The sequence below is a fragment of the Sus scrofa genome, chromosome 12 (assembly GCF_054392235.1).
Source record: "Sus scrofa isolate SSC_HxYL_T2T_F1_AM1 chromosome 12, Sscrofa_HxYL_maternal_Yorkshire_Landrace_v2.0, whole genome shotgun sequence".
Lineage (NCBI taxonomy): Eukaryota > Metazoa > Chordata > Mammalia > Artiodactyla > Suidae > Sus > Sus scrofa.
This window is the reverse complement of record NC_139394.1, coordinates 25680300-25694595: the sequence shown is the minus strand read 5'-3', so window position 1 is coordinate 25694595 and position 14296 is coordinate 25680300. Positions and strand designations below refer to the sequence as shown.

The 14296-nt window shown below is 48.2% G+C and overlaps 1 protein-coding gene and 1 long non-coding RNA gene across 13 annotated transcripts in view; one reads left to right on the top strand and one right to left on the bottom strand.

Moving 5' to 3' along the window:
• Window positions 1-720: 720 nt before the first annotated feature.
• On the bottom strand, window positions 721-8905 carry LOC146398149 (uncharacterized). 3 transcript variants are annotated; one of them, XR_014821191.1, is made up of 3 exons: window positions 8696-8865; window positions 8277-8621; window positions 721-2326 (listed from the first exon to the last, which is right to left on the bottom strand). It is a non-coding gene; the product is annotated as an uncharacterized LOC146398149 (long non-coding RNA). The 3 variants fall into 3 exon arrangements; XR_014821189.1 differs by lacking the exon at window positions 721-2326 and having other exon boundaries at window positions 8227-8621; window positions 8696-8905; XR_014821190.1 differs by lacking the exon at window positions 721-2326 and having other exon boundaries at window positions 8227-8621; window positions 8734-8905.
• An 87-nt stretch (window positions 8906-8992) lies between these two features.
• The window catches only part of B4GALNT2 (beta-1,4-N-acetyl-galactosaminyltransferase 2 (SID blood group)), a 40474-nt gene continuing 35170 nt past the window's right edge, over window positions 8993-14296 (top strand). For 9 of the 10 annotated variants that reach the window (XR_014820245.1, XM_084982787.1, XM_084982790.1 and 6 more), the window contains exon 1: window positions 8993-9060. Coding sequence is in view for 7 of the 10 variants with exons in the window: in XM_084982787.1 (XP_084838913.1) it covers window positions 9047-9060 (14 nt within the window). In the remaining 3 variants the exon portion in view is untranslated. 10 annotated transcript variants of the gene reach the window in all.

Below are 14296 nucleotides of genomic sequence, written 5' to 3'. Positions count from 1 at the left end.
GCCAGCAGCTACAGCTCCGATTGGACCCCTAACCTGGGAACCTTCATATGCCACAGGTGTGGCCCTAAAAAGCTAAAAGGAAAGAAAAAGAAGAAGAAAAGAAAAAAGAAAGGCGTAGAGGCTTAGGATCACCTGCTAGAGAGGCGGGGCTGGAGATGACCAGAGGGTCTTGTTGGCAACACTAAACCACCTTATCTGCTGGGAGTGGGTCAGTAATGTTTCCATTTAGAAGGGAATTGGTTTTGGACAAGATTGAAAGGGGAAAGAGCAGAGGGAGGCAGAGAGACAATTAAAGAGATGATTGTGAGTTGGGGGCAGGGGTCCGGGCAGTGGCTGCCAGTCTGGAGGGGGAGCTGGGGTGAAGAGTTGCTTAGGAAATGAAGTTTTCTGATCTTGACATCTTATGCAGTGATGGGCGAGGGACCGGGAGTGGTCAAGGGTGCCGCCCAAGTTTCTGTCTGGGGGAGGTGGGTGGTGAGAGAGACTTGGAAGCAAGTGTGTGAAAAGGAACCTAACACAATACAGTGATCTGACCTGGAGCTCCACCCCCCCTCAGCCCCTCCCCGCGGGCCCCAGCCCCAGGGCGCGTCCTGGGTCACTGACCAGAATCCAGAATCTCCCAGAGGCTCCTTTCCCAATTCACTCCTTTCCCAATTCCATCAGGGCCCCACTTCACCAATCGGCAACCTCAGTAATAAATTCAGCGGCCGCAATACATTCTGCCTTGAAGAGGATGGATTTTTATTTTTATTTTTCTATTTTCATTTTTTATTATTTATTTTTACTTTCTTTTTAAATTTCTTTTATTTTTATTACTCAAATGAATTTATCACGTCTGTATTTGTCTAATGATCATAACAATCTGATTTCACAGGATTTCCATCCCACAGCCCAAGCACATCATCCCACCCCCCGAGACAGTAAGTTTTTCAATGTCTGTGAGTCAGCATCTGTTCTGCAAACAAGTTCAGTCTGTCCTTTTTTCAGATTCCACATGTCAGTGAAAGCATTTGATGTTGCTGTCTCATTGTATGGCTGACTTCACTTAGCATGATAGTTTCTAGGTCCATCCATGTTGCAAAAAATGCTGGTATTTCGTTCTTTTTAATGGCTGAGTAATATTCCATTGTGTATATGGACCACTTTTTCTGGATCCACTTCTCTGTCGATGGACATTTAGGATGTTTCCATGTTTTGGCTATTGTAATTAGTGCTGCAATGAAAATTGGAGTAATGTGTCTTTGCGAGTCGTGGTTTTCTCTGGGTAGATGCCCAGGAGTGGGATTGCTAGATCAAATGGTAGTTCTATGTTTAGTTTTCTGAGGAATCTCCATACTGCTTTCCACAGTGGTTGCACCAATTTACAATCCCACCAACAGTGTACTAGGGTTCCTTTTTCTCCACACCCTCTCCAGTACTTCTTATTTGTAGACTTTTTGATGATGGCCATTCTGGCTGGTGTAAGGTGGTACCTCAGAGTGGTTTTGATTTGCATCTCTCTAATAATGAGTGATGTTTCATGTGTTTCTCAGCCATCTGTATGTTTTCTTTGGAGAACTGTCTGTTTAGATCTTCTGCCCATTTTTTGATAGGCTTGTTTGTTTTTTTGGTATGGAACTGCAGAAGTTGTTTATAAATTTGGAGATTAATCCCTTGTCAGTCGATAGACGTGCAAAGATTTTCTCCCATTCTGTGGGCTGTCTTTTCGTGTTGTTTAGGGGTTCCTTTGCTGTGCAGAAACTTCGAAGTTTGATTAGGTCCCATTTGTTTATTTTTGTTTTTGTTGTCAATACTCTGAGAGGTGGATCTGAGAAGATATTGCTGTCGTTTATGTCAGAGAGTGTTTGGCCTATGTTTTCCTCTAAGAGTTTTATAGTGTCTGGTCTTATATCTAGGTCTTTAATCTATTTGGCGTTGATTTTTGTGTATGGTGTTAGGGAGTGTTCCAATTTCATTCTTTTCCATGTGGCTGTCCAGTTTTCCCAGCACCACTTATTGAACAAGCTGTTCTTTCTATATTGTATAGATTTTTATTTTTTTCTTTAGAGTTGTGCAGTCGGGTTCTTAACCCACTATACCATAGCAAGAACTACTCAACACTTCTTTTTTTTGGTGGGGAAGCGTAAATATTCCATGTGGCTTCAGATGGAGGCTACAGCCATATGGATGCAGGTCATGGGCTGAGGCTTCCTTCTTGGTGAAAGTTCTTGGTCCAGGGGGCTGACTCCAACCTTCATTCCTGAGGATGCTGAACCCTTATCGGAGCTCCAGGTAGGGCAGTAATTTCTTCTGCTCACCTTTGTCACCTGAAAAACTGCGTTGGCCTCTTGATGGATGTCAAGACAAAAGACACAATTAAGGCAAAGAATGGGAGAAGGAAAGATTTATTACTTGTAGCACATGGGAACATTTCCCCAGGCAGTATCTCCCCAAACAGCACTATTGGGGAAGTGGTTTTTTTTTTTTTTTTTTTTTTTTTTTTTCAGGACAATGCCTGTGGCATATGGAAATTCCCAGGCAAGGGGTCGAATCAGGGCTACAGCCACTGGCCTACACCGCAGCCACAGCAACTCGGGATCCGAGCCACATCTGCGAACAACACCACAGCTCGTGACAACACGGGATCCCTAACCTACCAATCGATGCCAGGGATCGAACCTGCATCTTCATGGATCCTAGTCGGGTTCCTTAACCATTGAGCCATGAAGGGAACTCCAATACTGGGGACGTTTGAAGCTAAGCATATGTGCCTATTATGAAGGAGCATGGAAAGTCCCGAGGAGTCCAAGCGTGAGTCGATTGGAGTCACAAGGGTCAGAAAAGGTCAACGTCATCATCCTTTAGGCTCCAGTTGATCTGGTGGTTGAGTGCTTCAGGCTAAGGGAGAGGCCCAAGAAATGGCAAAAAGACAAAAAAAAAAAAAAAAAAAAAAGGACCAAGAAGGTCAGAGGTGTTAGGAGGCCAAGCAGAGGAGGGATAATTGACATATTCCGATGGTCCAGAGCAGTAAGATTATGCTGAATGGGAGGAAGGGAGCGAGTTGTTCTCGAGCTCCTCGTTTCCTGATCAGTTAACATCAGGCTGAATATTTCCTAAGTTTCAATTTTGTTTTTTTTTTCTTTATAGAGTCGTACCTGGCATTCGAAGGTTCCCAGGCTAGGGGTCAAATCGGAGCTGTAGCCACTGGCCTTTGCCAGAGCCACAGCAACACAGGATCCAAGCCTCGTCTGTGACCTACACCACAGCTCACGGCAACGCCGGATCCTTCACCCACTGAGCGAGGCCGGGAATCGAACCTGCATCTTCATGGATACTAGTGGGGTTCGTTTGTGCTGAGCCACGACAGGAACTCCCCAAGTTTCAGATTCTATATCACCTTCCTTCCGCCCTCCATGCTCACCAGAGCCTCCCAGAATAGGAGTCCCAGGCCCCAGAAGGAGAGGGGAAGAAGTGAACAGCTGACTGGTTAACAGGTTGACTGGTTAACAGGGCTCAGCTCCTAGGGTTGGCTGATGCTCGACATCCTTCTTCATGGACCAGGCCCCCTCCCTACCTCCACCTCCTTCTGGATGTCCTGCAGCCTACAAGGAATGGGATGGGGGACGTGCCTTATCTGCTGGGCATTTTGGTGCCTCAGGCAGAGGACAATTACCCAACTCTGACCTCAGGGCCTCTGGGAAAGTTAGTCAGAGCCCCCTGCTACCTCCTTCCAGCTCCCTATCTGAGCTGGAGGCCTGGGGACCAAATTGGCTTTGCGGGACACCCAGGCCTCCTGCTCAGAAGGTCCCTGTGCTTGGTGCAGACTTGGTGTCACACTCTGCTGTCCCCATCTTGACGTTTTTAATTTTTCAACAGTTTTGTCCTGGGCCCCCTGTGTTCTGCCTGGTCTTGTGCGGGATACCAAGGCCTGTTGGAGAAGGCAGGATGCTTATCCAGGCTCAGGGTTTTTTTGTATTTATTTCTGGCCTCACCCAAAGCATGTGAAAGTTCTCTGGCCAGGGATTGAACCCAGGCCACGGCAGTGACAACGCCAGATCCTTGACTTGCTGCACCAAAAGGGAACTCCAAGGAGCAGGGTTTAAAGTGGTTTTCCGTTGTGGCACAGCGGAAAGGAATCCAACTAGTATCCATGAGGATATGGGTTTGATCCCCGGCCTCGCTCGGTCAGGGATCCCGCATTGCAGTGAGCTGCGCTGCAGGTGGCAGACTCGGCTTGGATCCCGAGTTGCTCTGGCTGTGGCTGTGGTGCAGGCCGGCACCTGTCACTCTAATTGGACCTCTAGCCTAGGAACTTGCATATGCCCCTGGTGTGCCCCTAAAAAGCAAAAAATAAAATAAAGTGAGGTTCCAAATAGCATCAAAAATAAATAGATAGCTGTTCCCATCGTGGCACAGTGGTTAATGAATTGGACTAGGAACCATGAGGTTTTGGGTTCGATTCCCAGCCTCACTCATTCATAATACCTATAGCATGTAATTTCTTTTCTTTGCTTGGTTCTTAGTCGGATTTGTTTCTGATGTGCCATGACGGCAACTCCTTATTATTATTATTACTATTATTATTATTATTTGCCAAAGAAGTTCCCTGGCCAGGGATCTAACCCACGTGACAGCAGCCACTGAGCCACTGCAGTGACAATACCAGATTCTTAACCTGCTGAGCCCTAAGATAACTCCTAAATGAATTTATTTTTAAAAATTGAAAAGTTGATATACAATGTTGTGTTAATTTCTGCTGTACAGCAAAGTGACTCAGTTAAACATATATATACATATCCTTAAAATTTTTTTTTTTTTTGGCCACACTTGTTGCAAACGGAAGTTCTTGGGCCAGGGATTGAAGACAAATCTCAGCTATGACCTATGCCACAGCAGATTCTTAATCCACTGTCATAGTGGGAACTCTTGTCTTTTTTGTTTTTCAACTGATAAATTAAATTTTATTAAATTCTCATTTCTTATGCATCTAGAAATTACATGCAGAGTTCCCATTGTGGCTCACAGTGGTAAAGAACCTGTGAGCTGTGTATAGGTCACAGACACAGCTTGGATCCCGGGTTTCTGTGGCTGTGGCTGAAGTATAGGCTGGAAGCTGCAGCTCCAATTTGACCCCTAGCCCAGGAGCTTCCACATGCCACAGGTGTGGCCCTAAAAAGCAAAAGAGGAGTTCCCGTCGTGGCTCAGTGGTTAACGAATCCGACTAGGAGCCATGAGGTTGTGGGTTTGATCCCTGGCCTTGCTCAGTGGGTTAAGGATCTGGCGTTGCTGTGAGCTGTGGTGTAGGTTGCAGACGTGGCTTGGAAAGAAACCTCGAAAGAAGAATCTGACCTGGTCCTTTGTCTGGAAAAAAACTCTTTGAGGAAGTGACATTTAACCAGAGACTGAAAATACAAGCCAGACTAAAGAAGCATAGAGGACTGGAGGAGTCTTATAGGAGAGAGTAGCATGTGAGAGCATGAGGAATCTTCATGACACACCCAGACTTTAGCACATCTCTTTAGGCCCTTCCCTCCTTGAAGGGCCTATCCCTGCACACCCATAGCTTAATTCTTCCTTGTTTTTAAAGTATAGTTGACTTACAATGTTGTGATAATTTCTACTGTACCGCAAAGTGACTCAGTTATACCTATATAAATTCTTTTTTTTTTTTTTTTGCTATTTCTTGGGCCGCTCCTGCGGCATATGGAGATTCCCAGGCTAGGGGTCGAATTGGAGCTATAGCCACCGGCCTATGCCAGAGCCACAGCAACGCGGGATCCGAGCCGCGTCTGCAACCTACACCACAGCTCACGGCAACGCCGGATCGTTAACCCACTGAGCAAGGGCAGGGACTGAACCCGCAACCTCATGGTTCCTAGTCGGATTCATTAACCACTGCGCCACGACAGGAACTCCATATATTCTTTTTTATATTCTTTTCCATTATGAGTTATCTCAGGATATTGAATATAGTTCCCTCAGCTATACAGTAGGATCTCATTGCCTATCCATTCTTTTTTTTGTTTTTGCTTTTTTTTTTAGGGTTGCACCTGCGGCATAGGGAGGTTCCCAGGCTAGGAGTCAAATCAGAGCCCAGGTAGGTTCCCGGCCTACACCACAGCCACAGCCACAGCCACATTAACATCAGATCCAAGCCTCGTCTGCAAACTACGCCACAGCTCACAGCAACTCCAGATCCTTAACTGTCTGAGCAAGGCCAGGGGTGGAACCCGCAACCTCACGGCTCCTAGTTGGATTCGTTTCCGATGTGCCATGATGCGGAACTCCTGCTTATCCATTCTAAATGGAATAGTTTGCATCTACTAACCCCAAACTCCCAGTCCACCCTTCCCGCACGGCAACCACAAGTCTGTTCTCTGTGTCTGTGGGTTCTTTTCTGTTTTGTGGCATAGCTTCTTTTTTTTTGGTCTTTTTTAGGGCTGTACCTTCAGTACATGGAAGTTCCCAGGCTAGGGGTCGAATGGGAGCTGGAGCTGCCAGCCTACACCACAGGGGATCTGAGTCTCATCTTCGACCTACACCACAGCTCATGGCAACGCCGGATCCTTAGCTCACTGATCGAGGCCAGGGATCAAACCTGCATCCCCATGGTTCCTAGTCGGGGGTCATTAACCACTGAGCCACAAAGGGAACTCCTATTATGAGAACTGAATTAAGGGGGAGAATGTATGTGAAAGCCCTTGGTAAGCAATGGAGTCTTTTTATTCCATGCACATGGCAAGCAGTACAACACTTGGCCAACCAGGGAAGCATAATTTCCCTTTCACAGCTCTTCCTAGAAAAATAGTTATTTGTAACAGCCACTTCAGAACTCCCTCCAGCAGGGTTTCTCTTTTCTGCTGCCGGTGAAGAAGCTCTGAGCTGAATTTGGGACTCACCTGCACTAAGGTTGGGGACTCTGGCATTTCTTCCTACTCTTTCCAGACTCATTTGGTTTGATTGATTTTTCTTTTATTTACATGGCCTTCTGCCTTTTTTTTGCCTTTTTTTTTTTTTTTTTTTTTTTTTTTTGCTTTTTTAAGGCTGCACCTGTGGCATATGGAAGGTCCTAGGCTGGGGGTTCAATCGGAGCTACAGCTACCGGCCTACACCACAGCCACAGCAACATGGGATATGAGCCGGATCTGGGACCTACACCACAGCTCATGGTACTGCCAGATCTGAGAGAGGTCAGGGTTTGAACTTGCATCCTCATGGATACTGGTGGGATTCTTTAGCTCTGAGCCAGGATGGGAACTCCCTACACTGTGTTCCATTTTATGTGTCTTTGGCTTAAATTCCTTTTGGGGACCTAGCAGGGTAAAGTACATACTGTATACATGAAAAAAAAACTGGTCATTTTACAAGCATTTTGTGTGTGTGTGTGTGTGTGTGTGTGTGCACGCACGCAGCATATGGAAGCTGGTCTGCACCACACACACACACACACACACACACACACACACACACACAGCGGGAGTCTAAATCACAGCTCACTGGCAACCCCAGATCCTTAACCCCCTGGGCGAGGTCAGGCATTGAACGCGCATCCTCATGGATGCTAGTTGGGTTCGTTTCTGCTGAGCCACAAGAGAACTCCTTTGCAATCCTTTTTTCTTTTCTAGGGCCGCACCCATGGTATATGGAGGTTCCCAGGCTAGGGGTCGAATCCGAGCTGTAGCCGCCGGCGGGGCCACAGCAACGTGGGATCCCGGCCGCATCTGTGATCCTACACCGCAGCTCACCGAGCGCCGGATCCTTAACCGGCTAAACGGGGCCAGGATCGATCCCGCAACCTCATGGTTCCTTGTCGGATTTGTTAACCACTGAGCCACGACGGGAACTCCTCTTTCGCAATCATTTTGAATGCCAATGTTCTGTTTGCGACTTAAGCTGGGGCGTTGTGAAATACAATACAGTTGAGATGAACCACAGGAAGCTTCCCAGCACCAAACACGGGGTTTGAAAAGGGTTCGGCGAGTGCTAATTTCATTTGAAATTCATCAGACCCCTCCATACTCAGAGGCATTAAGTAGCTGTATAGGTCTGCTACCGGGATTCAACCCGCTTCAACCCGCTTTCCTCCCGGCGTCTTTTGCTAGAACAGTGGAGCAAGAGTGCCGGTGGCGGAGTAGCATGTAGGCAGGGCAAAGACCGAGCTTGCAGAACCCGCTCGTAAACTGCGGGGGAGACAGTGGGGTTCCTGGACAAGGGGAGACATTTTCAAACGGAAAGAAAGCGATGGGCACAGGGGTTTTGTTGTTCTTTAAGGTACAGAGGGAACTCCACTTGCCTACCGAGAAGAAGTGGAGTGGTCCCAGACAGACTGGGGGATGGGGAGGGAAGCGAGCGAGCAAGATTGCAGCCCTCCGGCAGGGTGCGCTCCGCGATCAAAGCGCGTTGCCTGCACCGGCTCCCACCGCCCTGAGTAGTGACCCGGGCGGGAGAAGGGAAGCGCGGTGCAACCGGAACCGGTCCTTCGACGAAAGGCCGCTTGCATCAACTCGGACGCCCATCGAGGTGGAGTTTTGCCGGCTCGGGGGCGCCACTCGTCCGGGGCTTCCGAGTCACTCAGATGCAGTTCAAATTCCAGTTCTTTGATCGCCCCACTTTGTCTCAGCTTCCCTGTCCTAAAAGTAAGGCTAATAACGGTACCAGTCAGTTGTGACTAATAAATGGCACAAAGTAAACAAAGCGTTTAGCCCCAAGCTCGTACCCAGTGCCGTAAGCCGGGACTGTGGTCATTACTGTCACCTTTTCGGCCTCTCCAGGGCGTGGTGACCCGTGGCGGTTCGGCCTCTCCAGGGCGTGGTGACCCGTGGCGGTTCGGTTCGTGGCGGTGAGGTTCAATCAGCGCCAAACGACGACAAGGTTGCAAAGACCGACAGCGCCCAGCTGCGCCCAAGGCAGGACCTAGAAGGTGGGCGGGGGTTGGTGGTGACGTGGGCGGGTCCGACCCAAGCTCTCGCGGTTTACCAGGAAGAATTTGCCGGGGTTGGTGCTAGGGCTGTCCAATCCGCGGAGTGGCACCACCAGCCCAGAATGTTCCGAGGCGGCGGGATTAAGGATGACTTCGTACAGGTGCGTGTCCCTCGAGCAGAGACAAATGGGAAGTCAAACTTGGCCAGCCAGTGGCGCCACCCGGGAGCGGCCAGGTCCCGGGACCCCGGAGCCGAGTAGGGTGGGCGGCGGGTCTCCAAAATAAGTCCGACCGGCTCCCTACGTCGGTGCGGCAGCGAGAAGGAGACTGCGCCTCGGGACGCTGTTGAGAGTTCCTGCTCGTTCCCCCGCCCTGCGCCCCAAGGAACACTGGTTTTCCAGGGGAACATTCGACGTGGAGGTTGCCTCTCGTGGCGCAGAGCACGGGGGGCGGCCCGGAACTCGGAGGTTATGACGAGGGCTGGGGATGTAAGTCTCGGGGGATGTGGGTCCCCGGCGCGGAGGCCGCGGGCCCCAGGCTGTGGGGAAGCGGAGGCTGCGTCCTTTACGCTGCATTAAATAACAGCTTGGGGGTTTTAGAGGCAGAGTTTTTGAAGAAGTCGGTTTTCTAGGAGTTCCTGTTCTAGCTCAACGGTTTACGCCCCTCCCCGCCCCCCGTATCCACGAGGACGCGGGTTCGATCCCTTGCCTCGCTCAGTGGGTATGTTGCTGTGAGCTGTGGTGTAGGTCGCAGACGCACTCGGACCTGGCGTAGCATCTAGTTGCAGCGTAAGGCCGGCGGCTGCAGTTCTGGTTAGACCTCCTAGCCTGGGAACTCCCATATGCCCTAGGGTAGGGCCCCAAAAAGACCAAAAGAAAAAAAATTTTTAAAAGGTCAGTTTTCTGCTCCGGAAGACAGCCTCGCGGTGGAGCGAGCGTCCGTTTTGTGGTTTGGGGTGCTAAAAAAAACTTCTGAGTAGCATAATAATTAACGGAGGAAGTGCGGACTTGGTGAGCTCATTTAATTTTTATAAACAGAAAGAAGGATCAGAAATACGTCTTGTGGGAGTTCCCGTCGTGGCTCAGTGGGTAACGAATCCGACTACGAACTATGAGGTTGCAAGTTCCATCCCTGGCCTTGCTCAGTGGGTGAAGGATCCGGTGTCACCGTAAGCTGTGGTGTAGGTCGCAGACGTGGCTCGGATCCTGCATTGCTGTGGCTCTGGTGTAGGCCGATGGCTACAGCTTCAATTAGACCTCCAGCCTGGGAACCTCCATACACAGGCACCTGCGGCCCTAAATGGCTTAAAAAAGGGGAAGGGGGGAACCGTGTTGGTTAGATGATGTTTTATGAGGATTAAAATGAAGTATACGAGTTCTCTGATGGTGCAGCAGGTTAAGGATCCAGCGTTTTTCCTCCTGTGGCAAGGGTTTGATCCTTGGCCACCCGGGGAACTTCCTCATGCCCTGGCGCTGCCGAAACAAATAAGGAAACCAAGAAACACGTTTGTACTGAGGCTATGGCAGAACTCAGCAAAGGGAGGTAGCTCTTGCGTTACCACCTAAAGTCTCTGCTAAGGCTTTCCTTCCAGCACTTCCCCAAAATTATCTCATCCCACATTCCTTAGTGAATGAGGAGAATGACCAGGAGTCTTGATACCAGGATCCAAACTGGTGCCAACCGAACATTCTGGCAAGTCCATGTTGCTGTGTTTATGTCTCTAAGATTTTAAGGCTGCTGGCTTGGGTGACCTTGGGAAACAGGTTTCTTCCTCAGAAGAAACTTACTCTTTTAAATGTTTATTTGCCTTTTTCGTTTTCTTTTCTTTCTTTCTTTCTTTTTTTTTTTAATTAAAGAGTGTCTGATTTTGAAATGTGCATTTCTGATCTTTGTCCCTCTGAGAAAGGATGTTTCACTACAACACACCCTACCAACCCAGGAAATGATCGTTACTTCCTGTTGGTGAATTCATTTCATTTCATCCACTGTGGAGCACTTATTTGTTACGTACAGACCCTGTTCTAGATTGTGCCTCTAATGCTCCCAGCAACACTCTTGGAAGAGTTATGTCCACTTCAGAGCTGTGAACATGGAGAATGGAGGTTGCCCAAGGGCAGCATTATAAGGAGCAGATGGGAATCCAGCTGTACTTGAGGATAACGCCAATGCTTCTTTTTTAATCTTTTTGAAAAGTTAAAGTATAGTTGATTTACAGTGTTGTGCCAATTTCTGCTGTACAGCCAAGTGACTCACTCATACATATATATACATTCTTTTTTTTTTTCCCTTTGGTCTTTTTGTCCTTTTAGGGCCGCTCCCGCGACATATGGAGGTTCCCAGGCTAGGGGTCTAATTGGGACTGTAGCCTCTGACCTACACCACAGCCACAGTAATGTCAGATCCAAGCCATGTCTGCGACCTACACCACAGTTCACGGCAACACTGGACCCTTAACCCACTGAGCGAGGCCAGGGATCGAACCCCCAACCTCATGGTTCCTACTTGGATTCTTTCCTGCTGAGCCATGACAGGAACTCCGTTATATACTTACTGTGATTGCAAGTTTACTATTTTTTTTTTCTTTTCTTTTTTTTTTTACCATTTCGGGCTGCACCCTCAGTGTTACAGCAGATACCCAGCAGCCCTGCGCTGCAGCGTATCAGCTCTGGCGACAGCCCCGTGGCTGTAGCGTACCAGCTCCAGTAGCTCTGTGGCCATAGTGGAGCAGCTCTTTTACCCAGCGAGAAACCAAGCAAGCACTCGGAGAGTTGGAGAACTCAGGTTTATTACGCCGGCGGGCTCAGACGAGATCACTCTCCAGAGTCTGAGCCTGGAAGAAGGGTTTCACAAGGCTTTTATGGGCTACGTCTTCCAGGTCCAAGCTTGGGTAGTTGGACTGGAGTGACGTCAGGCAAGGTAGTAGATGCGGAAACAAATTTACAGAAGCAGATGCATGGGGGAGGACTGGTTGGGGCAGTTGGCTAGACTTTGCTTAGTCGTCATGGCCGGGGTCTCTCCTTTCCACATTTTATTGGGACATTTTCTCCTACATCCCCCCCTCTTGATGCTTTTTCACATTCTTGGAGCAAGCATCAACCTTTCTGGTCTTCTTGGCCCAGAGGCTGATATAAGTGTGGCCGGGACATCACCACCGTTTGTAGCTTTATAGATTCTAGGCCTGAGGAGACAAACTTGACAAGACAGTTCAGGATACAGGGGCCAAATGTGAGGGCCATGAAGAGCCTGAGGAGGGGCCCAACCAAAGGCATGAGCCATGCCACCCAACTCCAGTAGTTGCTCCAATTTAACCAGGAGTTATCTAAGTCTTCCCTTCTCTTTGCTATGCGTTCTTTTATTTGTTGGGCCATGTTTCTGACTATTCCAGATCTGCTGGCATAAAGACAGCATTCTTCATCAGGCAAAGTTCCCCTTTTTCAGCAGTGAATAAGTCCAGTGCTCTCCTGTCTTGAAGGGCCACTTCTGCCAGAGAGTCTACCTAATCCTGTAAGGCTACTAGGGAAGGGGCTACTTGTTCCACATCATCTGTGAATTCTTTAGATAATTGATGATAATAAGCAATGGAGGATTCTATTCCTCCCACTCCTGCTCCTATCCCTGCTGGAATTCCCAAACCAACTAAATAAGGGGATAACTTGCATTGCTGTCTTGTTCTGCCATGTGCCTCTATGGGCACCATAAGAGACTGATTCCCAGGGACAATATCTATTTGAAGAGTGACAAAGGCTAGAGTGCAGGTCCTTGTCCAATTAGCAGGGAGGCACTGGTAAGCATCTGTTAATCCCGTCCCATCCCATAGATCATCGTCCCAGTCTGTTGCCCCTGGAGTGAGCAGCAGGGTGAGTGTTAACAGAACTATGATTCCCTTAATCCTTTTCACTGACCCCTTATGAACAGGGATTCTAGTATACTGACAGTCAGGAGATACATCACACAGATGAGTAGCTGGGCTCCCTGTCCCCATTCTGAAGGGGATACTGCATATAGCCCCACTCCAAATATGAGGGCTATGGCAATTTCAATTACCAATATTCCCCACCAGAGCATGAGTTCAGTTCAAGTTTGCATAGAGATCCTCTGGCCTCCACTTGTACAAACCAACCAACTCCAGTATGTGGCTGGGGCAGGGCTGTAGACTCCTCAAGTTTCTGCCGTGCATAGACTGGCCAGCTTCTGGGTGTGACCAGAGCAGGGCCTGCCATCCTCCGGTGCCATATGTCTCTGGAACTTGATCCTGAGGGGGGTTCTCAGGGTGCCGGACAGCTTCCCAGGTGTCTGTGTCAATGGCGGGAGCAGCCTTCTTTATTCCAGTGTGATGGATCCATGGGGTAATACCTGTAACCTTTATAGCAGTTGGGGTTGCTGTGCAACCCTTACTTTACAAATGTTAACCAATAGCCACATCAAAGAATGTATCGAAGCCCATGTTCCTACACTGACTACCTGAGTGAATATTCTGCCTCAATCCCACCAGTGAGTTGGAGACTCTAACTGTGGGGAAAGGGGGCGATGACCGCTCTGACTTCCTGCTGAAAAGGGGCGTCGTTAGGGAAAGCAGTTAGGTCTCCACTCATGGGATGGTCAAGTGGGCTTTGATACATTGCTTTGGGTACCCCTTCTATCAACATTTTAAGGTTGATGGCTTTTAATCAGGATGTAATGAAGCAAGAAATACAGTTAATTATACAGGGTCTGAATAAAAAGATATGGTGAAGAAATATTTTCACCAGGAGGAGGAGGTCAGCTGGTTCCACAGGGCAGCTCCAAAAGCTGGAGCTGGATAGGACCGCTCATGAATCTACTGTTGAAGATCGAGCAGGGAATTAGACACATTCTGTGAACCATCAAGAATACAACACTTAGATTTTATAATAGCACAGGTAACTTGTATGATTTTTCGGATTTCTCTGGCTGGTTATGAAACACTTGTATGCCTTGGTCAACATGTAATTGAAAGCTACCTTATGTCCTTGTGAGCAGTATGACTTATGGCACCACATTACTTTTAAAGTTAACTTACTCAAATATGGACAGTCCCCACCATGCACAAAATTCTCAGTGTCCACTTCCCACACACCTTGTATCACTTTCTGTATCCATATTAGTCTGTCCCTTATTTTCCAACCAGAGCAATCAGCTGAAGACAGACTTTCTTTTGCCTTCATAAAATGCAGTTCCATCCCTCATTCCTTCTATATTGAAAGCACACAGATTCTACGTTTCTAAAGCAACCACAGACTGTCCTTTATAATTTCTAAAAACACATGTTTTTCTTATGGAGACCATTCAGGGTGACACTGATCATATTGATTAATTATTCTAAATACCTTTAGTTTCTGTTTAGTAACTGATGTCTCAGTGTCTCATTTGACTTCTGTT